The 27,038-nt window shown below is 43.7% G+C and overlaps 1 protein-coding gene across 2 annotated transcripts in view; it reads right to left on the bottom strand.

The window, feature by feature from the left end:
• The window catches only part of adcy8 (adenylate cyclase 8 (brain)), a 190,600-nt gene that overhangs the window by 46,689 nt on the left and 116,873 nt on the right, over window positions 1-27,038 (bottom strand). The window contains exons 8-10 of one of the 2 annotated variants that reach the window (XM_061731666.1): window positions 10,989-11,186; window positions 6,633-6,733; window positions 1,805-2,006 (exon numbers count right to left, since the gene is read on the bottom strand). In XM_061731666.1, coding sequence (XP_061587650.1) covers window positions 1,805-2,006; window positions 6,633-6,733; window positions 10,989-11,186 — 501 coding nt within the window. The remainder of the gene's footprint in view (window positions 1-1,804; window positions 2,007-6,632; window positions 6,734-10,988; window positions 11,187-27,038) is intronic. The other variant, XM_061731667.1, reaches the window with a different exon arrangement.

Here is a 27,038-nt window from a genome sequence, read left to right as displayed (position 1 = left end):
ACGCCCCCTTTGCTCCCCTGATCCACACTTCGCCTGCATCCATGCAGACTTCTGCGAAGCATATTGCCCATAATTATTTGCGTTATCGCCCAAAACAGCAATAAAATGGATCCTGTGCCAAAAAAAATGTGCATTTAAGTGTAAGTGTTGAAATATTTTAACTTTTCTTAACTTATATGTGTAATAAGGTTTGCTATGTTACCTGGGAAGAAGCATAAATATCTGATGAAACGTTACCGTCATTTGTGCAGCACTATTTACAGACATTCTATGCTATGCTGTGATTTCATAATTTTTTTGAAATCATTCATATGACGTCCCATTTAAACTTTTCACTTTTACAATAAATTCAGAATGTATAAAAACTAAAGTAAAAAAACATAAAACTTGATCTACATTTATATTTAAAGGAGCATGAGGCTCCTTTTAAGAAATGAGACTCTCTAGCGCCACCCTTCGCCACGACGGCCGTCGGGCGTACTGCAGCCAACAGCGAAGCCGGCACGGGAGAACGGGGAGAACGCACATGCAGCGTCATGTGACGTCACATCCGCAGGACAGCGCGGGAAATTCGGCCCCACAATTGCAGCACATTTTGCAGCACACAGCCTGTTCAAGGCAACGGAGAGATACACTAGAGGGCTCATTCTTTTTGGGTTTGGAACGCTTCATCTGACATTATTACTAGAAAACTTAAAACGTATACGAATTTTTTTTATAAATCCTGCCTCAATCCTGCCTCATGCTCCTTTAAAATTAAACTTATAGGTACAGCTGGCTCGTATAAATGACTAATAACCAATATATACTTATTTGAACGTGTGAGTGGATCAACTCCTTAACTACTTTTTTTCCAACATCAGAGGAAATCACTGTTAATGTTATTAAGTTTAGGTCTGAAAATGACCATCTCTTCACCGGACACAGGAATAACCAAACTCAAGTCGATGACGTAAACCGCGTTGAGGTGCAATTCCGTGTCTGACCACTAGAGGGTGGCTTCAACTTTACAGCAGAAACAGCCCGGCTGAAAAAAGGCGTTACCTCCGTCACAACTGCAACGGGGGGATTTTTTCCCCCCCTGTAAATCAGGTAAAATGATATAAAGCAACAAATAATGTGTTGATAGCAGAATTACTAGCTTTTATCACTTTTGCTACTTAGCACTGTCTTGACTTCGGAGCTGTGAATTAAGGCCTACTCATATTCGAAGGAGAACATGTTTTGATTGTGCTGTTAACTTTACCTACAGACACATGGTTGGTCTGGGAAGGTCAGGGGATGAAGCTTAGCAACTGTGCGTTTGCCAAATGCACCTGTAGTTTCTGATATTGACACTAAAAAACAAATATAAATATTTGCCCTGATTGAAGGAGCCAGGAGCCCCCAGGAATCATTTCGGAAGCTGTCCAAGTGAAAGTATTCTGGGACCAGCAGTGGGTTTAACCCTGCAAGCTGCAGGCCGACAGTTTGGCTGTAAAATGGGGATGTTTAGGACAGATTTGATGGTAGAAGCTAAGTCAGCCGTCTAAACTATCGAAGCGTGACTGAATGAAGGTGTTATCCGGCTGGCTCCCAGAGCTACTCGTTCCGCCCTTTTGCAGCTTGGCACCTTGCAATATGATGAAAAAGAGGCTTCAAAACCACTCTTCAGAACACCAGTCTCAGAGGGTTTGTGCTCTTCTTGTTACACCGTCGTTGTTTTAAACTGATGGCTTGATGGTCCGAAGGAACTTCACGCTAGATATTTCGTTTTCCTGATCCTCTGTTCTGAGCAATAACCGGTAACTGAGGATGAACTCACGATGTTGATCATCGCTGCCAGGAAGTTAATGAGGATTGAGAAGAAGATGATGACGTTTCGCGCTGCGTAGGTCTCATTGATCCAGCAGCAAGCTTTTCTGAGGACCAGCGGCAGACACTTGTAGTCCTCCGCCGTCGTAACCAGGACCAGGCAGGAATGGAGGGCGATGAGGATGGAAAACTGGATCACCATGGTTACCATCCTGCAAAAACACAACAGTAAACATGCACTTAGAACACAGGAGAGAATTTAATCCTAAAATCCAAAGATCCGTCATCTAAACGACAAGTGCACAGGTTGATTTTGTCAAGCCACGATGTCGTGACCTTGAAGAAACAACGTGGAGAACGCAAACAAAACCTGACGAGACTGACGAGAGAAAGAAGAAAGGGAAGATTCAATCAGGGCCAACAAGATATTGAGCGTGTAATTAATGTTCACAAATGATTGCAGAGTTTGTAGTTGTAAATGAAACCTTGTCGACCTACAAATGTAGGTTCCTTCTTGGGTAGATGTTACAACCTGGATCGGTTATGACTCCGTCAAACGAGGCACCAAACATCCGCAATCACTGGGCTGTTTATAGGAAACACTTCTCCTCTCTTTGACTTATTTATTTATTTTGGTTTATTCAATTTGTCACACACTTCCATGACGAGAGCTGTTCTCAAACCGACTATTTGTCCTGGACTTTTCAGTTTAATCTGAATGAAAAACGCCAGCTTGCCTTAAAAAAAAAAGAAAAAGAAATCATCCAGTTTACATTTAGGACAAATTGTTATTTGAAGGCAGAGATCTTTGACATATTTCTTATTTTGAAACCAAAAATGAAATTAAAGATGTTATAAATGAATACCTCTAAAAGTTGGACCTGAGCAATCCCTATTTGCCTCATGGAGTAAGGATGAAAAGGATGTGACAAACTGTCCGGGAGTGGCTCACTGCAGTGCCAAGTGTTGCTGCCTGCCCCCCAGCGTGACTGCTATCAAGAAGGATCTCACGACTACTTTGTTGATTTCCCTACAGTGGTTCCTTTTAAAAGTCCTCTTTTCATGCACAAAGCGCTCAGCAGCAAAGCCTCGACTTAAGTTCAAGGTGTCGTTGTGCTTCTGTAACCCCACAGGTGAGAGCTACTCGTCTGGGTACTTTGCCTTTACGCAACTTCCCTGAACGTTTCTGGGGTGAAAACAACAAATCAAATGTGACTGGCGATAAGTACGTATTTTTGTGGATAACTGGGATGTCTGATATCCCAAAGGAAAGATCCACAAACCTATAAACATACAGGGTATTTCTGACAATGTCCTTTCAACGAAGTGCCACATTTGAAGACGAAGCCAGAACCTTCCTGACTTAAAACTATGACGTGGTTACCACACACTTAGGCCACTCCTGGCCGACTCCACAGTTTCGCCCTTTCATCCCTTCTGTGGAATTGCTAGGATTAATTATTTCAGTTGCATACATATTAAAAAGGCTAATATAAACCATATAATTTATGTCAAGAGGTGAAAAGGGAAGAGGCTGAAGCTACATCTCGACCTACTGTCTTCTCTCTGAGTAAGTAAATAAAAACTGAAATTAGATTTTTATTTTATTTGATAAACAAAAATCAGAGTGATTAGCTGCTTGTTTCCTCACTAGCTACTAGTAGAGTATTCTCACTGGTTGACAAGTGGCTTTATTGGATTGTATTTGTCATTTAATTGAGACTACCTCAGTCTGAGCAGTCCCACTCCCTTGGTTGTCATCTAACCTCCCCAGTATCCGACCTAAACACGGGCTACTACATTCTCTAGATCGATTTAGATAAGCCGAACGTTGGATACGATGCTGAGGCAATGGAATCCAGTCAGTCCTACGCCTGTGATCAGGCTCACCATCTGTAAATGTTTCCCATAATTATCCTCCTGTGTCTGCTTTTGTGTCCAAGTGGGGCACTTTTTTGGTTTTTACTTCTGTTTGGGTAGCTGCTGTTCTTATATATAATTTTTCTAATCTTATGTTCTTTTTGATCTACCTAACCTCAAACCGAAAGGTCCATCCATCCATCCATGCATCCATCCATCCATCCATTTTCCGCCGCTTATCCGGTCGCGGGGGCAGCAGTCTCAGGAGAGATGCCCGGACTTCCTTCACCCCAGACACTTCCTCCAGCTTTTCCAAGGGGGAGTCCGAGACGTTCCCAGGCCAGCCGAGAGACATAGTCTCTCCAGCGTGTCCTGGGTCTTCCCCGGGGTCTCCTCCCGGAGGGACATGCCTGGAACACCTCCCTAGGGAGGCGTCCAGGAGGCATCCGGTACAGATGCCCAAGCCACCTCAGCTGACTCCTCTCAACGTGAAGGAGCAGCGGCTCGACTCCGAGCTCCTCTCGGGTGACCGAACTCCTCACCCTATGTCTAAGGGAGCGTCCAGCCGCCTTTCGACTCAGCTCTTTCTTCACCACGACGGTCCGGTACACCGACCGCATAACTGCGGACGCTGCACCAATCCGTGTGTCAATCTCACGCTCCATCGTTCTCTCACTCGTGAACAACACCCCGAGATACTTGAACTCCTCCACCTGAGGCAGGACTTCTCCACCCACCCGGAGAAGGCACGCCACCCTTTCCCGGTGGAGAACCATGGCCTCGGTCTTGGAGGTGCTGATTCTCATCCCTGCCCCGTCGCACTCGGCCTCAAACCGCCCCAGCACATGCTGAAGGTCCCGGTCCGATGAAGCCAACAGGACAACATCATCCTCAAAAAGCAGAGATGAAATCCTGAGGTTCCCAAACCGGATCCCCTCCGGCCCCTGGCTACGCCTAGAAATCCTGTCCATAAAAATTATGAACAGGACCGGTGACAAAGGGCAGCCCTGCCGGAGTCCAACATGCACCGGGAACAAGTCTGACTTACTGCCGGCAATGCGAACCAGACTCCTGCTCCGATCATACAGAGACCGGACAGCCCTTAGCAGAGGGCCCCAGACTCCATACTCACTGAGCATAGAATCATAGAATGGCACGAGGGACAAGGTTAAATGACTTCTCCAGATCCACAAAGCACATGTGGACTGGTTGGGCAAATTCCCATGAACCCTCGAGCACCCTGCAGAGGGTATAGAGCTGGTCCTGTGTCCCACGAATGGGACGAAAACCGCATTGTTCCTCCTGAATCCGAGGTTCAACTATCGGCTGTATTCTTCTCTCCAGTACCCTGGCGTAGACTTTCCCGGGGAGGCTGAGAAGTGTGATCCCCTGTAGTTGGAACTCTCCGGGCCCCCTTTTTAAAAAGAGGGACCACCACACCGGTTTGCCACTCCAGTACTGTCCCCTTCCTCCATGCAATGTCGCAGAGGCGTGTCAACCAAGACAGCCCTACGACATCCAGAGACTTGAGGTACTCAGGGCGGATCTCATCCACCCCCGGTGCCCTTCCACTGAGGAGTTTACGAACCACCTCGGTGACCTCGGCTTGGGTGATGGATGAGCACGCCTCCGAGCCCCAACCCTCTGCTTCCTCAGTGGAAGGCATGTCAGTCGGGTTAAGGAGATCCTCAAAGTATTCCTTCCACCGTCCGACGATGTCCCCAGTCGAGGTCAACAGCTCCCCACCCGCACCGTAAACGGTGCCGGCAGAGTACTGCTTCCCCCTTCTGACTGCCGAACGGTCCGCCAGAATTTCCTCGAGGCCGACCGAAAGTCTTCTTCCATGGCCTCACCGAACTCCTCCCAGACCAGAGTTTTTGCCTCCAGGACTGCCCGAGCTGCGGCTCGCTTGGCCTGCCGGTACCTATCTACTGCGTCAGGAGTCCCACAGGCCAACATAGCCCGGTAGTACTCCTTCTTCAGTCTGACGGCATCCTTTACTTCCGTCATCCTTGACAGAGGGCTCGGCCAGACGTTCCCAACAGACCCTCACAATCCGTTTGGGTCAGCCCGGTCTGTCCAACTTCCTCCTCCTTCAGCACATCCAACTCGCCACCAGGTGGTGATCAGTTGACAGCTCAGCCCCTCTCTTCACCCGAGTGTCCAAGACATGCGGCCGAAGGTCAGATGAAACGACAACAAAGTCGATCATTGACCTCCGGCCTAGGGTGTCCTGGTGCCACGTGCACTGATGGACACCCTTGTGCTTGAACATGGTGTTCGTTATGGACAAACCGTGGGTGGACAGAAGTCCAACAACAAAGCACCGTTCAGGTTCAGATCGGGAAGCCCGTTCCTCCCAATCACGCCTCTCCAGTTATCACTGTCATTGCCCACGTGAGCGTTGAAGTCCCCCAGCAGAACAAGTCTGAGTCCCCAGTTGGAGCACCATCAAGTACCCCTCCCAGGGACTCCAAGAAGGCCGGGTACTCTGCACTGCTGTTCGGCCCGTAGGCACAAACAACAGTGAGAGACCTTTTCCCGACCGGAAGGCGCAGGGAAGCGACCTTCTCGTTCACTGGGGTAAACTCCAACACATGGCGACTGAGCTGAGGGGCTATAAACAAGCCCACACCAGCTCGCCGCCTCTCAGCCTGGGCAACTCCGAAGTAGTGGAGGGTCCAGCCCCTTTCAAAGAGCTGTATTGCAGAGCCCAAGCTATGTGTGGAGGTGAGGCCGACTATCTCTAGCCGGTATCTCTCAACCTCACGCACAAGCTCCGGCTCCTTCCCCCCCAGCAAGGTGACATTCCATGTCCATACTGAGAGGGTTTTGGCCCAGGGATTGGGTCGTCGAGGCACCCCGCCATGACTGCTACCCAGCCCACATTGCACCAGCAAACTGAAAGGTGTCCCAGGTATTTGTTTCACGAGGAGAAAGCCCGCCGCTGGCATTGCGCACCTCCAGGTTTCTCTTACCTTGCAGAGGGAAGCAGGTTCTGGATGGTTGTGATGAAGATGAGAACAATGAAGGCGCACACCAGGTTGGACTTGAAAACCTCGTCCCTCATTTGTGAGTACTGCAGGGTGAGAGGAAGAAGAAGGAGAGAAGAGAGAGAAGGGGAGAGAGGATGTGAGGGGACGATGGAGAAACAAGTTTTCAGACTAACGGGGAAGACCGAACACATCACAAATGCACCAGACACACGGACGCACTGCCACAGATGCATGCGAGGGTTTGACCACAAGCGTTAGAGAGAGACAGGAGCTGGTGGGTTAGCTGTGGGGCCCTGGAGCTGGTGGGTTAGCTGTGGGGCCCTGGAGCTGGTGGGTTAGCTGTGGGGTCCTGGGGAGGCGTGAAGCTGACAAGCACAACGCTAGCTGTGGGCCTTTAGCTGTTAGCTGAGAGACCACATCAAAAAAAGCCAAAGGCAAAGCTACATTTCTACTTAATTTATGCGTTTCTTGAATATTTTACTGCCCGTCATGCCAAGACCAACTCATCCACAGAAAAAAGGTGGATGAAAAGAAGCAGCATCAGAACACACATAAGTGTGCTAATCTTTATGTTCGTGACTAGCTTTTGAATTTATTTTACTGCTACTACATTTTGTACTACATTACATTTTGTTAAGTAGTTTCAGTTTAGGTTCAGATCGTAGTCTCGGGTTTATATCAGAGAAGTGACCAACGCAGTCAGTGCTGGATGCTAACAGTGCTAACAAAACAAAAGCAGAAAAAGAAACCTTATTTTACTGGATGTATTTTTATTAATATTATTCTTTGGTGAGAGATTGTGCTAATCAGTCAACACAATTCTCTAAAGATGCTAAACTATGACTTGAAGTGTTTGGTTACGCCAACAAATCAAGTTCTTCTAAAATTCCCACCGACGGTAAGTTCTTGAGCTCAGCTATGCTAGTTACCTCTAATCACGTGTCATCCGGGACTTTACCGAAAGTTTTTTTTTTTTTTTTACTTAATGTTAAATTCACAATAAAATGCCCCATAAATGTATGAAACACAGCCAAATAGAAAATTAAACTAAAACTTTCTTTCATAACTTTTGTTTGTGTTGAATGTTTCCTCCTCTTCCTCCACATACCGCCATTTGGGGGCGGAAATGTCTGAAAATGTGGGCATTAGCATTAGCAGACTGAGTCACTGGTCTCAACCGGACTAAACCGGACTGAACTGACTCATTTCATTTTCAATCCTTCCACCTCAGTAACCCCCTGCTGCCCCTACCTCGCTGTCTCTTTCTCAAAGGGTGCTGGGAAATTAGCAAGAGGATGTTTCACGTTTCGTCACAACCTCGGAAAGAATAAAAATGAAAAAATAAGTAAATATAAATAAATAAATTTAAAAAAAGATGAGGAAGGCCAACAGCAAGTCACTGCACATTTACTGGAGAGACTTAAAGGATAACCATTTAAAGAAAATATAAATAAGGGAAAATGAAAATGAAAAAAATAAATCTTGGAAAAAGTATTTAGGGTGGAAATCAGGGTAACACAAACGCGGAGGAGGAGGGCCAGTATGTGGGTCAACTGAAAGGTAAAAGCTGAGCTGACTTATGCAACAAAAAATGGGCAGAACAGGTGGAAAATCTGCAGAGGTGCACCGATTTCAGCAAAGAAAAAGAACATTGGGCTGCTGTTTTTATAACTGATTTAAAGGCCTCACATTTACAACTTGACACATTGTAATTATGAGAAAATTACCCGCGTACATGCAAACATTAACAAATGAATTATACTGCTAGTATTTTTTTTTTTTACTGATTTATTTATATTTTTTAAACTTAATATATATCTCAGTTATACTGAATAAATAATGAAACAACATCTAAAAACCCTCTATATTGGCCTATAATTACATTTAAGCTAGACTTACTTGGTAACTTGACTTATAAAATTATAATAATAGACATTTATTTATTTATTCAAGTAATAATTACACTGAAGTAGCCTTTAACCTTACAGTTAAACATAACAGACTCTACAAGCCCTTTAATATTCACGGCTCGTGGACTCGTTATCTAAAAGCACTTAATCCGATTGAGCTCGACTAAAAATAGTGCTTTAAAGACATAAATATTTAATGGCAAAGTCCTCATAATTGTAAAATGTGAAGTTGTAATATTGGGATGTGAAATTAATCATTTTAACACACCATTTCAAGGTTTTTGTGTTCTTTTCTTTAATGAATACAGTTTCCTCCAATAAGACGGAAAGGAAAAGTGTCAAGTCTTGGCCGGCGACTGGTCTGGCTCACGGACGTTTGCTCATGAGTAAACTGAAGGAGCTCTGCGTTCTCTGCACATCCGGTCATAAATACACAAAATTAGAGCGGACAGTTTTAGGTCTCAGGGTCAAACGTAAAGTTAACTTGGTTTAATGATAGAATACAATCGTTCAAGTAATGAATTTAAAAATAATCTAGCAAAATTAGTTATTAATTGTTAATTGTTTATTAGTGTTGGTCGGGGAGAATCCTAAGTGTGCCAAACCGGAGCGACAGGAGAACAGGTTGCAGAGATTCTTTCACCATGCTCCTCTTTCGTCTGATACGACCCAAAGTCACGCGTTTTTATCAATCATTATGTAGCTATCAGAGACGGTAGGGCTGGGCGATATATCGAGATTTTAATATATATCGATATATTTTCAAAAGCGATATGGTACGAGAAAATATCGTTTATATCGATTTAAAATTATTATTTTATTTTTTTTTAATGATTTTGATATAGCTTATTTTGTGACAAATTGACTTGAATGTTTTATTTGAGATTTGCACAAATGTTTTATTATTTGCACTAACTATCAACCTCAGTTGAAAAGTCTGCCTGTTATTGTACAGTGTATTTTAATTTAATTGTTGTGCAGGAAAGGGATATTTGTTTTATTTTATTCAAGAAGCATTTTTATTCTGTATATGCAGGCAGTTTATTTTTATTTCATTTGTTTTATACATTTTGATATTGTGCAGACCTCTGTTAATAAATGTACCTGTGTGACATTTGGCACGAGGCTTTGTATTAAAACTGACTGTTTTTTGCCTCAGAAAAAAATGAAGCTGAAGAAAAAAATGAAGAAAAATATCGAGATATATATCGAGTATCGCCATTCAGCTAGAAAATATCGAGATATGACTTTTGGTCCATATCGCCCAGCCCTATGAGACTTTGTAGTTTTTATTCTTCACATTTTTTAAATCTTTTGATCATCTAGGTTTACCAAGTTCTGCTCCACGGACCGGGCCTCCCTTTAACTATGGGGATTTACTGTATGTTTACATCTGCTTTGGTAATGATTTATTTCACTGAAAGTCTCTGTACTTGAGCAAGTTTAAGAAAATTAGAAAAAAGGTTTCTTCAAGATATGATCTCACTGGTTGTTGTCATGACTACCACTTGAATATAACCTGATTAATGTGATTCTAAACTGCATAATTCAGATAAGTTTGTCTATTAAGTACTTGATTTATTTTAATTAAAACATAAATAACTCTTACACGGTAAACTAAATGTCAAATCTTTTACTGAAAACCCAGTCATTGATCACGCTAACGGTTATTGATCGATGTGGCAAAATGGACACTCTGGATTGGGAGTCCAAACATGGCTAATGCCGCGTTCCATTTGTCCTCAGAAGTGGGGATTTCCCAGTTCCCAGTTGGATTTTTCAACTGGAACGCCCATCGAAGTGGGATTTCCCACTGGGAAAGTGGGAGAGTCTTCACCACCCCCGAGTTCACATTCCAAGATGGCTGCCCCGGTTGTAAACAGTAGAAGAGAGCTCCGTAAAAATTCGTAGCACTTCATTCTAGTTTTGGTCACACTAAATACGTCGTATACAAGTTTTGTTCGGCATATATATGCTGCTATAGTGTAATTTACATTTTTCATGTGGTATATGCGAACTACAAACTTGTTTACCTACTTTGTAACTGGAACGCTGATAACTCGGCTGTGACGTCATTCCCAGTTCCCAGTTCCGACTTCCGAGGTAAATGGAACGCAGCATTAGTACTTCCTGTTTTTTTTTTTTTTTTTTTGTTTTTTTTTAACCTAACTATTTTACCACAAATTTGACAACCGTTAACAGGTATATTATTTAAGGTAATCTACTGTTACAGTGACCCGGGTAACTGCAGTTAAACTACAACAAACTTAGGTGCCTTTAGCTTACTCATGATAAGAAAAAAATTTCCGTAACTGTTTCGATTTTGGAAATCTTTGTTTTCAAATGTGGATATGAGGAGGGAGGTGGAAAAGAAATAAAAAGGAAAACAAATCAAAAGAACCAGTTGTCTGTCTGAAACCCCAGCTACCTTCTCTTCCAGGCGGGAGTCTTTAAACATCAGTGAGAAAGGCTTGATATGCTCTCTTCTCAACTTATCCCCACTCCGTAAGTCGATGGCGCTCTCTATTCGCTTGTTAATTTCCTCAGGACCAGAGTGGACATGCAAAGCTTGTGCGAGATGGTTTGGAAGCAGATTTATCGAATTTCTCGTTAGGGCAGCCAGAGTCTAGAGGGAAAGCACATGCACATAGATGAACCTGCTTGTCCCCCTTCGGTTTCATTCAAGTTACAAATGAAAAAAGAACAGACACAGTTACATTCATTACATACATAAAAGAAAGTGAAGGAAAACGGAGAGAAAAGGGGGGGGGGACGGGACCAAAATGCAACACCAGACAGCTCCCAGCAGGCCATGCACATCCCATTCGCTCCCGCAGCATCTTCTACGGATGTTAGTGGCGACAGCTCGTCGTTATGCACACATTATCACTACTTAAGATGGCGTTTATGTGCACAAGTGGGGTTGAAGAGGGGGGGGGGGGGTGGGGATTAAAACACAATAAACAGAAGTAAAAATTATACAGCGTGAAATGGAGGACAGAAAAAACACAGAAAGTAGAAGCTAACATAAATACATTAACCATTTCTCTTATTATAATCTTAAGTGTCCCTGGAACTTATTTAATATTCGCAACATCTTTAACCAAGGCCGTCCTCCCATAAATAAATGTGCACTTTTATCAAATGCAGTTAAATGACACATTTTCTTCACAATGGGGTCCTCGGGTTTTAATTTAGCACTTCATGGCTGCCGTCACACTCTGCTTCCTGGAATAAAAAAAAAGCACCCAAGGTCGCAGGCTGCTTTTGAAAATGATTATAAAAACCTTCAGGCGTTTTATATTCTTAATTTAGTCATTTAGAAGTCAGTTAACTTCTTTATCTTCTTCTTCCACAGCTTTCATTAACATCCTTCAAAGTTTCTTCCTTTCTTTTCTTGTTTTTCCCCATAAATGCAACTAAAACCTGGAAGAAATGAACCCTGAAGGACGTGAACGCCTGAGTCGAGTTTGGTAGCGTCTTTTAGGGGTATCACGTTATCGTTTCACAAGGAGACGAAACAGCAGACGTGATGCAGAAAAATCTACAAAAAGCTCATATACAGTGGGGCAAAAAAGTATTTAGTCAGAGACCAATTGTGCAAATTCTGCCACTGAAAAAGATAAGAGGCCTGTAATTTTCATCACAGGACTCTCACTCTCAACTATGAGAGACAAAATGAAAAAAAAAAAATCCAGAAAATCACAATGTCTGATTTTTAAAGAATTTATTTGCAAATTATCGTGGAAAATAAGTATTTGGTCAATAACAAAAGTTAATTTCAATACTTTGTTATATACGCTTTGTTGGCGATGACAGAGGTCAAACATTTTCTGTATTTTCTGTTTCAGAACACGGACGCATCCTGGCCGGCACGCGTATCTTGCGTTCATTTGATGCATCGACGTGCACGTTCACAAAAAGACACTGAACGCGTAGCAACCTGCAGTTCTCGCTCTGGCCGCGAGTGGCGCTGGTCCCGGTCTGATACCAGCTGGTGTCGCTGGTGCCGTTTTCTTTGCCGAGATCGCAACCAAAGCAATGTTTTAATCTCCTACATCATCCAATGGTGTCATGTAAACTTGTTCGTTGTTCTAATCTGCTACTGCTACTACCGCTGCTACTAAATATTTAATCACTTTTCCAACAGTTGCTCTGCTTACTGCCCCCTATCGGTCACCGCCGGTATGACGCGCTCTCCTCGTGTACAACGTTGCGGTTGGTGGTACACGCGAACGGACGCGAACGCAAGCACCATGTCACAGTTTCACAGTGTAGGATAGGTTTTTTTTACTGTTTAACTCACTCCCCTGTCTTCCCAGATCCTGCCACCCTAATCAGCCAGAAATCCACTCATTCCCTTCACCTGTGCTTCCCCACCCAGCTCCACACCTGGTTTCCCTCATTAGCAGTCCCCTCATATACCGGCCCATTTCCACCTTCTAGTTTGCCAGATTGTCGTGTGCTTTTGCCTCGCTTTCCAGCCCTCCTGATTTCTGTCCTGTTCCTGCCTGCCTGCTTGTCTTTGACCCTGCATGATTCTTGGTTTATGGATTTTTGCCTGCCCGTTTTGGTTTTGTTTGCCTGATCTGCCTGACTACCCGGTTTGACCCCTGCCTGCCTTTTGACAAAGATTAAAGCCTCTTGGACTCTGATCCTGCCTGGTGTTGTGCATTTGGGTTCTCTGTCCTGTCTGAGCCGTGACACACCAACAGCAAGTATATCCCAGGCTTAAGTCTCCACAAGGTTTATTACAGGTAACGAGTGGAGCACAGAGGACCCTCTTAAAGAAGAAGTTACGGGTCTGTGAAAGCCAGATATCTTTCTTGTTTGTAGGCGACCAAATACTTATTTTAGCAAGGAATTTACCAATTCATTCAATAAAAATCCTACAATGTGATTTCCTGGATTCTTACCTCCCCTTCTGTCTCTCATAGTTGAAGTTACATATGATGAAAATTACAGGCCTCTCTCATCTTTTTAAGTGGGAGAACTGACTAAATACTTTTCTGCCCCACTGTAAGTCTCTTTAAAAATCAAGTTTCTTGTTAGTTAATGATCTTATACGCTGCTTCACTAAAAACATTCCCACTGTGATGTTTTGTGACGCCACTTTTAGACCCCGTCCACACGTAGCCGGATATCTGCGGATATCTGCTAAACCGGAGATATTTTCCTACGTTTTGACCTGTCATCCACACGAAAACGCCGGGCAAAGTGAAGATTTTTGAAAACTCCGTTTATGTAGATGCGTGTAGACACACACAACCGGAGTTTTGCGTTTTCGAACGTCACATTATGCGCCAAAACAACAACAAATCTGCTCTGACGTGCGCCTTTTGTTTACTACAGATGATCCAGCATCTGTTCTCCAAGCTATTAAATAAATGGTCTCTGGTCTTGACCACCGCTTACTGCGTTACACCGACACAGAGCCTACAACCGTAGGGTACGCGGCGACGCGCACCCTACGGTGCCCGCGGAGGTGCAGCTTCCCGGGAGCCGCAGATGACCAGGGTTGCCTACCCCTGAGTTAGAATGCTTATGAATGTGGTCGAAAACGCAGACCTTCGGTTATGTGTGGATGCAAATTTTTTTATAAACGGAGGGGGGAAATATTCGTTTTTAAAAATACGGTACAGGACGGGTGGACCACTCCGCCAACCCCTTTTGACTCCACACCTCTTTAGTCCAAATATGACACCCTTGTCCACGCTGGGGGACAAGTCACTCTTGAGCTCATCCTAGGCCTGGGCGATATGGACCAAAAGTCATATCTCGATATTTTCTAGCTGAATGGCGATACTCGATATATATCTCGATATTTTTTCTGTGCCATAATTGGGGTTTCCCCCAAAGCATTATAGCATAGCATCTCTGTTAGCATCTCTGTTAGCTTCATTTTTTTCTGAGGCAAACCCTTAAAAAAACAGTCAGTTTTAATACAAAGCCTCGTGCTAAATGTCACACAGGTTCCTTTATTAACAGAGGTCTGCACAATATCAAAATGTATAAAACAAATTAAATAAAAATAAACTGCCTGCATATATAGAATAAAAATGCTTCTTGAATAAAATAAAACAAATATCCCTTTCCTGCATAACAATTAAATTAAAATACACTGTGCAATTAATACAATGTAGACAGTAACAGGCAGACTTTTCCACTGAGGTTGACAGTTGTGCAAATAACAAAAAATTTGTGCAAATCTCAAATAAAACATTCAAGTCAATTTGTCACAAAATAAGCTATATCAAAATCAAAAAAATAAAAAATATATATTTTTTTTTTTTCAAAATCGATATCAACAATATTGTCTCGTACCATATCGTGTTTGAAAATATATCGATATATATTAAAATCTCGATATATCGCCCAGCCCTAGCTCATCCATGAGGTAAGATTAATTTTAACTTAAGTGCGCCAACGGTAACTCCGGTCAAAGACCTGTAGAGCCACCAGCCATTAAAGCGTTGATTCAAGAGACGCGTCCACCCCTCACCGAGTCTGGCCAATCGAATGTCTCACACCATCACACTTACTTTCGCACATTAATGCAGTAACCCATCACCCTCAGGGAGATCATTAAAATTAATTTTCAGGCTCGATGTGAGTAGATGTTATGAAAGCAGGCTTGATTAATGGACGTTTTGTCCTCTTTGTTACCTGTCAGGTCAAATCTGAGTTTTAATCACAACCCGACACGCATGTCTAAGTCTAATCAGAGCCCGAATGCGGTATATGGCAACAATTTAGACATTCATCTTTCACTGTTTGGCAAGTTATTACAATTTGCAGCATTTATCGGCGGTAGTGGAGCGATTCCAACCCATCATTGGGGGTTCAGATGTGAAACATACAGCCCGCAGACAAGTAAATTACTCTTTTAGTACCTAACAAAACACGCGAGAGCTGCCAAGACCTTATCACTGAGAATGAAGCAGTTTTGCTCTCAACACACAGCGAGGACAAAGGAGAGAGAGATGAACCGAAGTTGAACTTGAACTCAACAAAACCTCTCATGCATATGAATGAAGACGCGTGGCCTACGTGTCAAATAATTAACATATCTGAAGCAGACCCAGAAAAGACACACAGGCCTCATTATAATGGAAACAAACGGAGGGCTTTTCTGTGATCAGATGAACATCAATTACTTTAAATTAAAGTTCCGCAAGGCCAAGCTCCAATAATGACCACGCAGACCTCGTCATTATTTCTTTGAGACCAATCTGGGAACACATCTGGGGACAGGCTAGGACAGTCAGTACGTGCACATGCAGCGATTCAACCTGGTTGGAGATCATTTGCACACATCGTACTGACTTTTAAACTGCATGTGAACACCTTAAGTCAGTCAAGTAATCTGATCAGACTGGATTCATCAACCCGCTTGCAGCACCTAGATAAGCCAGTCCCAAGCCAGTCGCAACCGCCTTGTTAATGCCATGTGAACGGGGACATGGATATTACAGTCTGCGCATGCTCGAGATTTTCCCCCGGGTGGGGTTTTCCCCCGGGGGAGGGGATTCACCTGGAAGTGAAAGACGCGACGCTGCTCAGTAGTAGCTCCCTGGGGTGTCGTGTGACTGCTTCAGGGGTGTCGTCAAAATATTTCCTATTCTGACATTTCATATATAAATACTGTATTTTCGCGACCATACGGGCGCCGTGTGGAAAGGCCTCAGTCTTGTGTCATTTCTGTATTTGAAACACACACGGCGCACCGACCGAAAAGGCACACACACAAACGCACACAAGCGTGCTATTTAAAAATACAGCGGGAGCAAAACTTTGTTTGATTGTAGGCTACTTTATTTCAGTTTTTACATTAATCAAACCCATTAAGTCTCATCCTCTGTTTCTGCATTAAAGAGCTCCGCTAAATCAGCTGTGCCAGTCCGAACTCCTCGCTGTCAGAGTCTCGTTCCGTGCCGTGCGGCGCCTCGGAAATGCACGCTTTTGCAAAAGCTCGCAAAATAGTCCCAGCAAACACGGATCAACAATCCATCTGCAAACTGTGGCATAACTGGCCCGGCGTTGCTTCCACTCCTGGAGAAACTATTCTCCCTCTTAGTCATCCGTTGCTCACACGCCGCCTGCAGCCTTAAGGCTGATTTATGGTTCTGCGTTAACCAACGCAGACCATATGTCGTAGGGTACGCGGCGCACTCACCGAACGGTGCGCGTCGCCGCGTACCCTACGCCGTCGATTTTACGCGGAACCATAAATCTGCCTTTATTCACCCGCCCGAGACTCGCCTTTTATTCTCCCCACCAACCGCCCGTGCGCTCCCTTTGCCAGCTCTCTGGTGATCTCCCTCCAGCAGCTGCCACTTTATTGAGGTTTTTGTAGTGAAATGAGGAGGAATCATAGAGATAACTTCTCATTTCAACTAACTGGATCAGCCGTTCCTCATCCATGACTGTTTCCTACAGCGCTTTTAACGCAGGCGGCAGGAAGAAAATATAAGCAGGTCTACCGTCCGACCAAAGTGGGGAAAAAAACAACAAAATAACGGCGTGAGTTGACGCAATGAAACAGCGAACAGCTGGAGTGAGCGGCGTGTTCATGGTGTTAAATGCAGCAAACATGTCACATCATTACTGGGATGTGGGGAAAAGCAGAGGACACGAGAAATGATCAAATAGGTACCAGATCTTGTTGGATCCGGCACAAATTAAGCCCAAATAAGATTAAGATAAGATTCTTGTTAGGCTATATCTTATTATTTTATCAGAACCTTCCAGCCTGGCGATCTCCCTCCAGCAGCTGCCACTTTATTGAGGTTCTTGTATTGAAATGACTGTTTCCTACAGCGCTTTCACCTTTTTTTTCCAACTTTCAACCGGCTTTCAACGCGACCGACAGGAAGAAAATAGAAGCAGGGCGTGCGACAAAAGTCCAGCTCAAAACGGCGCGCCGCGTCGCTCGCAACCAGTATAGACAGTGCAAATAAAACATAAAGCAATGGAACTGTTTTTGACGCTGACGCTCGCTCGCGTCGCATGCAGTGTGGACACGGTGTAAGATTCGCATTTACAGTCAGAGCGATGCAGCGCGGTTTTTAATTATATTTTACTCTGGGGTGTCGTGAGATTTTATTCACCTTTGAAAGGTGTCATGACTGAAAAAAGGTTGAGAAAGGCTGTTTTAGACAGATTATTAATAGGAAAGCAGTGAGAATGCACTTTTTCCATTCCTTGTTGTTGTTAAGCGGAGGTCAACCGGAAGTGGCTCTTTGTTGAAATGGTTACCATGGTTACCTCGGGTACAGCGCCACCTAGCGTCACGGAGTCAGCCATGCTCTGGTTACAGTGGCTTATTCAATCTGATTCAGTCTGATCTCAGAACAGCATGTGTACTCAGACAAGTTGATCCAATCTTCTGCATGTCATTATCTGATCAGATCTGCAACCAGCTTGAATCGCTGCATGTGTACGTACTGATTGACATGCATCATGTGTCCCGAGTGGGAAATGGAGATCTGAAGGAGGAGTTTGGACTGAAGAGGACCGGACAAACCTCCTGTGACTTCACTCAGGCTTCTGAGGAGCCACTTTTTCATCCAAAAATGGGAAAATGGGCTGAGGGATTAAGCCTGGGTATCAGACGGGACAACCTGAGCTAACTCCTTTAACACAAACATTACCTTACATTAGGGGTGTAACGGTACACAAAAATCTCGGTTCGGTACGTACCTCGGTTTGGAGGTCACGGTTCGGTTCATTTTCGGTACAGTAAGAAAACAAAATGCAAAATATAAACGTGCTAATTGTTTATCACACACACACAAAATAACATTGGCTCTACGTGTGCCGGCGCTAGGACCCCGCGGACGCCTGGTGTGTCGTCGGGCGGTGTTTTCCTTCATGCTTCCCTGCAGCGTCACATGCAAACACAAACACACGGACCTGGCAGAAACATTTCTTTATATCATGTTGTCTGTCGCCCGCCATATTTTTTCTTTTTTTGGCCGGCGCCATAGTTGGCTGGCTACAAACTCTATACATCCCATAATGTATAATAATATGCCCGCGCTCTCAGCAGCGGTACTCGCATCGTTAAGGCTGATTTATGGTTCCGCGTTACACCAACGCAGAGCCTACGGCGTAGGGTACGCAGCGAGCAGCCGTACGGTGCACGTCGCTGCGTACCCTACGGCGTAGGCTCTACGTCGATTTAACGCCGAACCATAATTCAGGCTTTACTAGGCAACGAAGCAGGTTGACTCCCGTTGCAGAACAGCTGCAGAGGCGCTCCAAAACGTAAATGATCATTGTTTTTTTTTTTTTTAGGCCTGGCGGGGGGTCTCGATGGTAGGGGAAACACTGGACTTGTCACAATTATGTGCTTAGCTCTTTAGTTCTTCATTAGTTAGTGCTTTTTTCTTTAATCTTAATACTTTCTCGGTGTGAGCGCAACTGCATGTGCAGCTGCAGCATCGCTCTGCTCCACAACGTGCGGTCCTCTACTTAATATGTCCGTGTGGAAACTCGTTCGGTACGCCTTCGTTCCGAACCGAACACGCTATACCGAACGGTTCAATACAAATACATATACCGTTACACCCCTACCTTACATCCATTCAGACAGAATCTGTCCTACTTGGACAAAGCTCTGCTAAAGCAACCGTTGCTTGGCCAGTCTTGGCTGGAAGGTTGGCCTTGAATGGCGGGCAGCGACCAGCTCACAAGCCCAGGGCTGCCAAAGCCCCCATAAAGGGCCGGTTCCACTGCCACTTTGGCTCTCAGCAAAAGGCCACAAATAACTGAGTTACTTGAATGAGGCACTTTGAATAATTCTGTTGTATTAGAACAAGCTATGAAAACATTTTGTGAAGTGAAACACCTTTGCAGGATGTTTGGGCTCTCCGGGACTCTTACAAATCACTGATGTAGATGCAGTCAGCTCTATAATGTGACGATGCTATGATTTAGTGAGGGTTGGGTATGTTTAGGAGAGCTTTATGGTGACAGAATTATTGCAGTTTAGTGGCGGGAGGGGTGTCCAAACTGTCCTCTTTATCTACTCTGTTGTCCTGGCCCACTAACTGAAACTGGAGCAGTCATCTCTCACGGGATAAAAAGTGGAAGACAAGGTGACCCAGAGAAGGAGAATAAAATATGTCCCCAAAATTCAACAACACAACTGAAAAACCCATCAGCAAAGTCTGACAAAGTGTCAAAACACTGTCATTAACCAAAACACAACTCTGTGCATGAGACAGGACCATGTTGCTCAATAAGGCAACAAATATTTCACATTGTAAATGTAAAGTGGAGAAACAGTCAGAGAGTCAGTGAAAATCAGCTCCTCATAGGAAAAGTGATGCAGGGTTTCCAGTTGGCTGCTATCTGAACATCACCACTAGATGGCTCTTTCTCATTTTTCAAAAAAAGGCCATATGAAACCATCAAGTCTCACTCAGAACCTGCTGAGGTGAACTCCACAAATGAGATGATCTGCCAACACTGGGCCTGAATCGTGTAAGGCCTCTCTTGTTCTGCTAAAAAAAACTATCACAGGATACAGTTTGAAGTCTTTCGCGTCCTTTACAGCAAGCTTTAGGGACTTTGTGAAAACGTAGCATGCCATATGCAGTCAACTGCACAGTCTGCAGAATGAGAAAAACATCCAGATGGTCTGCATCTGACGGGTCTAACTAACTTGCTGTATCCCATGGTGCCACTACAGTTAAAGCCGGTCATTTATGCAGTAACATAATCACTTTAACAGTGTTAAAGTGATTACTTACTAACCACAGCCACCGTACCAATATGCAGCATAGGGTTCCAGAAACATCCTAAGACATCCCTTTGCTGTCACTCACCCCGTTCTTATTCTCCATCGTCACTAAGGCAGACCTGCACATGAGGTTCATTAAAAGGCATTTCTACCAACCTGGGTGGGAAATCACTCACTTGAAGCAGAATAAAATAACTGTTGCGATTCTTTGAACATCCCAGATTGATGATTTATTAGTAGTATCTGAAACCCATGAGCTCCTCCTGACTTTAGAGAAGCAGTTGGATTCAAACATGAAAGTGTTGCTGTGAAGCGACATGAAACTTTCATGAAGAAAAAGTATTCAAACTCATGATGACATTCCTCTCCGACTGTCTGTCCACCGCACACTCCACGAACAGATTATACTATCTGAGAAAATCTGTTATTTCATATTTCAGGGGAAATAAAAGCTTGTTTTTTCCTCCCCTTTGAATAAGCAGGCTTCATTGGAGCACTCTCTAACCTCAGTGAGACGCCTGCCCTCCGCCTGGACTCATGATGTGAAGATTCAGAGGGGGCTGTACCACGAGCCATGCTGTCATGATTGTTTTTGGCATCCAGGTCTCCAAGGAAACATACAGCCTAAAGGGCACATGCCTTCATCTGGCATTTCCCTTCTTTATAATGGCTAGTGTGATGTTTCTCCGAGCAGTTTGTTTGGGTTTACGGAGGCGGTTGTGTGGGGGCTCCATGTAAGACACATATTACAGCAGAACACATTCATCTGCTGCAAATGCCATCGCGTGAGGAGAGTAAAAGGGCATAAACACCATCTAATGTGTCTCAGATTCTAATAAGTGAACCATTAACAAATACTTCAGAGCAAGGAAGTATAATTGACTGCAGCGTTCTTCGCTTGGTGCATTACATTACATGAAGTCAGGTACATACTTGTTGTGCTGGTCTGCCCCCTCCTTTTCTCTTTTGTGCACGTCTGCAGGCCAGAGCTTCAGGAGCTGCATGCTGGGGGCCGTCCCTCCCTGTCTCAAGACCCCAACCATCAATCCGGTCCCAAAAAAGACTTCCAACAGCAGCCTTAATGACTACCGTCCAATAGCACTTACCCCAGTCATCGTGAAGTGCTTTGAGAAACTGGTACGTACACACATCATTTCAAAACTCCCACCCAGGTTTGACCCTCACCAGTTTGCCCTCAGCCTAAACATCGGCTACTCTACACCCTCTACACGCATGACTGCACCCCCGCAAACTCCTGCAACACCATCATCAAGTTTGCTGATGATACCACAGTTGTGGGGCTCATCACTGGGGGAGATGAGTCGGCTTACCGGGACGAGGTGGAGCAGCTGTCAATGTGGTTGCTCAGACAATAACCTTGTTCTGAACACCTCCAAAACCAAGGAGCTGGTCATGGACTTCAGGAGGAAAGCCAAGACACTCAACCCCTATTCATTGAGGGACAAACAGGTGGAGAGGGTAACGGATTTCCGGTTTCTCGGTGTGCACGTACAGGAGGACTTAACTTGGAACATTAACACCATAACCACCATCAAGAAAAGCACAACAGAGACAGTACTTTTCCTGCTCTGCCCATCTGGTCTTCAGCAGCAGGGTCCCCCCTTATGATCCAGGTCCTGGTCCAGGTTTCTTCCCTCCTAAAGGGGAGTTTTTACCTGCCATTGTTTGTTTATGTAATAATTGCTCGGGGGTCATGTTCTGGGTCTCTGGAAAGCGCCTAGAGACAACTTCTGTTGTAATAGACGCTACATAAATAAAACTGAATTGAACATAAACCACGAATATATCTCCGGGCAACAAGAAAGATCAGGACCAGGATGGTTGTTATAAGTGAAATATATCATGACACTGATCAGATGGATTGCCATGAAACTTGCATGAAACACTTAGGATTGAACCTCTATGAATTTTTCATTCCAGACCTTTTTAATGGCACCAATAATTCCTAATATCTGTACCAGTCTGTTATTACGCTACCATCCTCCAGGCTCTCTTCTGCAACGCCGTAGCCAGCAATGCTGCGCAAGCGACAACATTCTAACTTCGGGTTGAATCCATGCAGGAAATGTGAAGTTCATCATCTGACCACCAGTCTGTGCACCGTTTCTTGCACAGACTGGTGCAACAAACGGTTTTGATCTGATGGCTGGCTTTCAGATCCTTTTAGGACCTTTGAAAGTGGAGTATAGAACCTGCAGTCGATTAGTCCGGCATCCACAGGCACGTTCTTGGGTTTGGCCGACTACAATACCTCTAACCCTGGTGGTCGCAGTCCAAGTGACGACAGACCCTAACGGAGTTCTGCTTCACCTCGTTTCAGCTCTGGCAGGACATCCTCTTTTCAAGAGTCGGGACAGATTGTATGTAATTAACATAGTAACAAGGTAACAGGCAGTATGCAGCTCCTGAAGCTCTGGCCTGCACACATGCACAGAAGAGAAAAGCAGGGTCCAGACCAGCTAACTGTGACTGTATGATGAAAAAGAGAGTTCCAAATCCCTCTTTAGTGACCCATGGCTGGTGTCACTGGTCCAGTGAAATACAGTCCATGGTGCTGTACGCCCTTTTATTTACTTCCTTAATGTAGGTCAGATATAGCAACGGAGCAAACAAACCGTATCTATTCTGAGTTGGAGATGATAAATTGCTGACAATGTCAGTTTTTTTTTATTATATTGCTGAGATCTGTCTTTAAACCTTCTTTGTATCCTTTCTAGCAATCTATCTTTCTACCCACCTTAAAAATCAAGAAGCAGTAGTAGCAAGAAACATTTCAAAAAAGACCAAAGCTAGGAAGCAGAAATAAGTTGTGGTCCACTTTGACCCGATTTAACACTTGTGGAGAGGTGCACGTCAGATTTACGCTAAAGGGTTCCCTGCTACGTCATCGGTACGTCATTGGTTTGCTGTTGAAGTTTAAAACAAGCATGAGGCAACATCAAAGCATTCCAGGCGATACGGGATAAACTAGGTGAAGCAGAACTGAAATGAAATGTGAAAATGAACCCATTTCCTGTCGGCCTGGATTTTACCGTGTGGAACTGGGTATTCTGAGTAGGCAAGAAATCTCCTTCAAGGTGAAAGCTCCGTGACGGCAGTGTGCATCATGGGAGCTGGCAGGTACACAGTGAAGCATGAAAGAGGTAAAGACAGAGGCATCCAGCCAGCGCATCGAGCCCGGAGTATGACTTCATGTCTGGAGCTCTTCATGTTGGACTCTTTTGGAGATTAATTTATGTGGGATTAAACATCAGTCCCACAAGGACAGTAATGCCAGTGATCTCAGTGCTGTGCAACATATCATGCCATTTATTTATTGTATTTCACAATAAGAAAGCAGGATGGAATTAGAAGAATATTGATGGCACAAATCTGTTTTTATGACGCATAACAGCAGAGGGCTGGTACCTGCGTGTGGGGATTAATCACCTGCTATTAATCTTTATTACACATCTTGACCGTCTGTTTACAGTTAATCTATGTTGTTGGCGCTCATAACAGCACGTACACTGTTTTATTGAACTTCCACCTTCTCCTGGTGTATGAATTATGCTGATGGCAGTTCCTTCTCCACCGTTATCATCGCATGTTTGGCGCTATTGTGTCACATGAGGTTCCTTTTTGTTTTAAAAATTAACTAGTGGTAAAACTGGTAGCAAAGTAAAGTGACCGGACACAAGTATACTACAGTTATACAGGCCCTTCAGCACCGCTGGGATGGTGGACGCTTTCCAAACTCACACAACCACCAAAATGTCCACAGTATGCAGTACTGACACAGCTGTACAGTCTGCAGTACACAAAAAATGCCCAGATGGATTAGTACTGTTTACCAGTCTACCTAGTGCACTGTTTCCCAAAATGCAATGCATCACTCCAGAGAAAATGGCAAAAAGCAGTTTTTCTTGCTATTGTTTACTTATGCTTTGAAAAATCAGAAACTGGCCATGAATGCAGTAACATATGACAAACTTTGTCATAGTGATGGTGGTACTTGTACTACCTATAGTTGGAATCTCTAAAAGAAAAGAAGAAAGTGTTTTATTTCTATTTAAATAGGTCAAAAGCCTAACTGCAACCAGGACTAATTACCTCAGCTTTATAAATCTGTGCCTTGTAAAGCGACTGGTATCTAAATTGGTCAAATATGCCTAAGTGTAATATAAAAGATGAAAAACTTTAAATAGTGTAAGTAGTGTTGTGTAGAACATAGAAATGCTCACTTTCTATTAGTGAGATCTGTTTATTTCTACAGAAGTCAAACTGTAAAGACTTCTTGTATGTAAGTTTTGTCACAACCCCCAAATATGGAAACCCATTATGAAGGGAAAAAGAAACACTAAAGTCAAAGTTGGTGTTAAAATTCTGAGACACTATCTCTATATCATGACTGATTTACTAGTTTAAAGAATAATTCAAAATTCAGATTTTTGTAAAATGACATAACATTTGAACTGTGTTTTGTATCTACCTCAAATTTTCACAGTTTTCTTATTTAGTTCCTGTTTTATTTTGAAACCCGTGTCTTTGTTTCAGTTCTGTCTTGACTTCCCTTGTTCCCATCAGTCCTGATTGTCTGCACCTGTGTCTCGTCAAGCCTCCTGTGTTTATCTTGTCTTCCCCTTCTTCCCTGCCGGTCCGTACTGTTTCCTCCCTCCATGTGCCATGTCAGGTTTTTGTAGTTTTGGTTGTGTTTAAGCTCTGGTTTGTTTTTGGTTTTGTTTAAGCTAATAAATCACTGTTTTCTGAACTCCTGCATCTGAGTCCTGTTCCCCATATTCCTGACACAAATGTTGACTATATAATTTCTTACATACTATTCAAAATTCTGACTTTAAATTATGATATTGTAAGTTTTTATTGTGTTTCTTCAAAAAGGAAATGAGGGCATGTAGGAGGGCAGCATGACGGCGGTGAGGTGTGCAGTAGGAGTGACAGAGGGATTTCAGGTGAAGGTGGGCCTGAATCAAGAGTCTGCCCTGAGCAACTTCCCGTTGCCATGGTGATGTTTAGGTTGATGTGTGAGGTCAGAGAGCAGTCTCCATGGACTATGGTGGCTAAAATGAAGGGGTCATTGACAGACTCATGTAGACCTTAATACCAAACAAAAGAGATGATCGATTCATTTAATTCAGGTGTGTTGGAGCAGGGAAACGCCTAAAACGTGCTGTGGTACTGCAGTAGGAACTGAGAAACACTGCTCTAGCGAAAAAAATAAATCAAGGTGAGTTGCAGCAGGACAGAATACAGATCAGTGATGATGCAAGGATTAGAGGTGGAAAAGGGGAGGAGTCTAAATACAGGGGCTCAGGTGTGCAGAGTGATGGGGAGTAGGGCTGGGGATCGATTCAAATGTCAAGAATCGATTCCATTCCGATTCTTAAGATTCAGAATCGATTATCAGGATTTGATTCCGATATTGATTTGGGTTAGTGTTATTAAAACTGTTTTTTGAGCCGTTGCCTGAATTTTACGACTGTAGTTCTGCAACATATTAAAACTAGTGTTATATTGAGATTCAACAGCAAGTATTGCAGCTAATGATGCTGTAAGGACCAATCAGCTCCCAGAATGCTGATAGAACTGCTTTCAGAAACATCGTGGGGCAGAATTATCAAACAGATCCAGGGCAGCAAACAGAGACGGATTAAATCAGTTTTATTTTTTAACACATTCCGTTTCTATTTTTTCCATTTTCTGTGTTTTTTGGTTTTTAATTTTTGAGAATTAGCTTTTTTGCCTTTTATGCAAATTTAACTCCAATAAAGTATATAAAGCAATGATAGCTGAAAACATAAATATTTTGGGCATAAACAAAAAAAATCTAAAAGTTGTATGTATGAAATAAACAACTCAAATATGTCTTTCAATATCCATTTAAAGTGCAAAAAAGAAAGAAATTGCAACAGCTAAAAAGTGCATGTGTGAATTAAATGATGTGACTACTGGGATTAAAGTTCAATCACCAGGTGAAAAAGTAATAATGAAAAAAAATTTTTTTAGACATACGAATCGATTTTTAGGAATTAATATGAGAATCAATTTAGAATCGGAAAATCAATTTGGGGAGTGTGGTGAAAAAGCAAAGAAGAAAGTGGAGGTAGGGTGGAGTTGGTTATCATTGATAAAAGAGTGGCAGCGAAAGGAGAGGAAAATGTTTGTTGTCTAAGCCGGTGGTGCCACCTGCTCCTCGTCTGAGGCTCGGAGACTGCAGCACCGAGCAAGAGACGGGAAACAGAGCTGGAGGTGGCAGGAACGGAGATGAAAATGTTGATGGATGGGATTAAGCGTGAGCACATCAGTGAACAGCCAGGGTTAGATGTAAAAAGAGAGAGGGAGAGACACCAGACTGCTTTGAACATAAAGAGGATACGAGAATATGCAGAAGGTTGGGGATAAGGGATAAGGGAGGATGCAGGACACAGGGCGGTGGCAACACCCGAAGAAAAAAAGCTGGAAGAAGGAAAGGAGTCTGATCTGTTACTTCCAAAAGTACTTTTAACCCTTGTGCTGTTTTAGGGTCAAAATTACCTAATTCTCCTATCCTTCTTCCCTTCCTCTTTTCTCCCTTCCTTCCTTCCTTCCTTCCGTCCATTTTTTCCCCTTCCTTCCTTCCTTCCTTCCTTCCTTCCTTCCTTCCTTCCTTCCTTCCTTCCTTCCTTCCTTCCTTCCTTCCTTCCTTCCTTCCTTCCTTCCTTCCTCCTTCCT

The sequence above is a fragment of the Cololabis saira genome, chromosome 10 (genome assembly GCF_033807715.1).
Source record: "Cololabis saira isolate AMF1-May2022 chromosome 10, fColSai1.1, whole genome shotgun sequence".
Lineage (NCBI taxonomy): Eukaryota > Metazoa > Chordata > Actinopteri > Beloniformes > Belonidae > Cololabis > Cololabis saira.
This window is presented reverse-complemented; position numbering and strand designations above follow the sequence as displayed.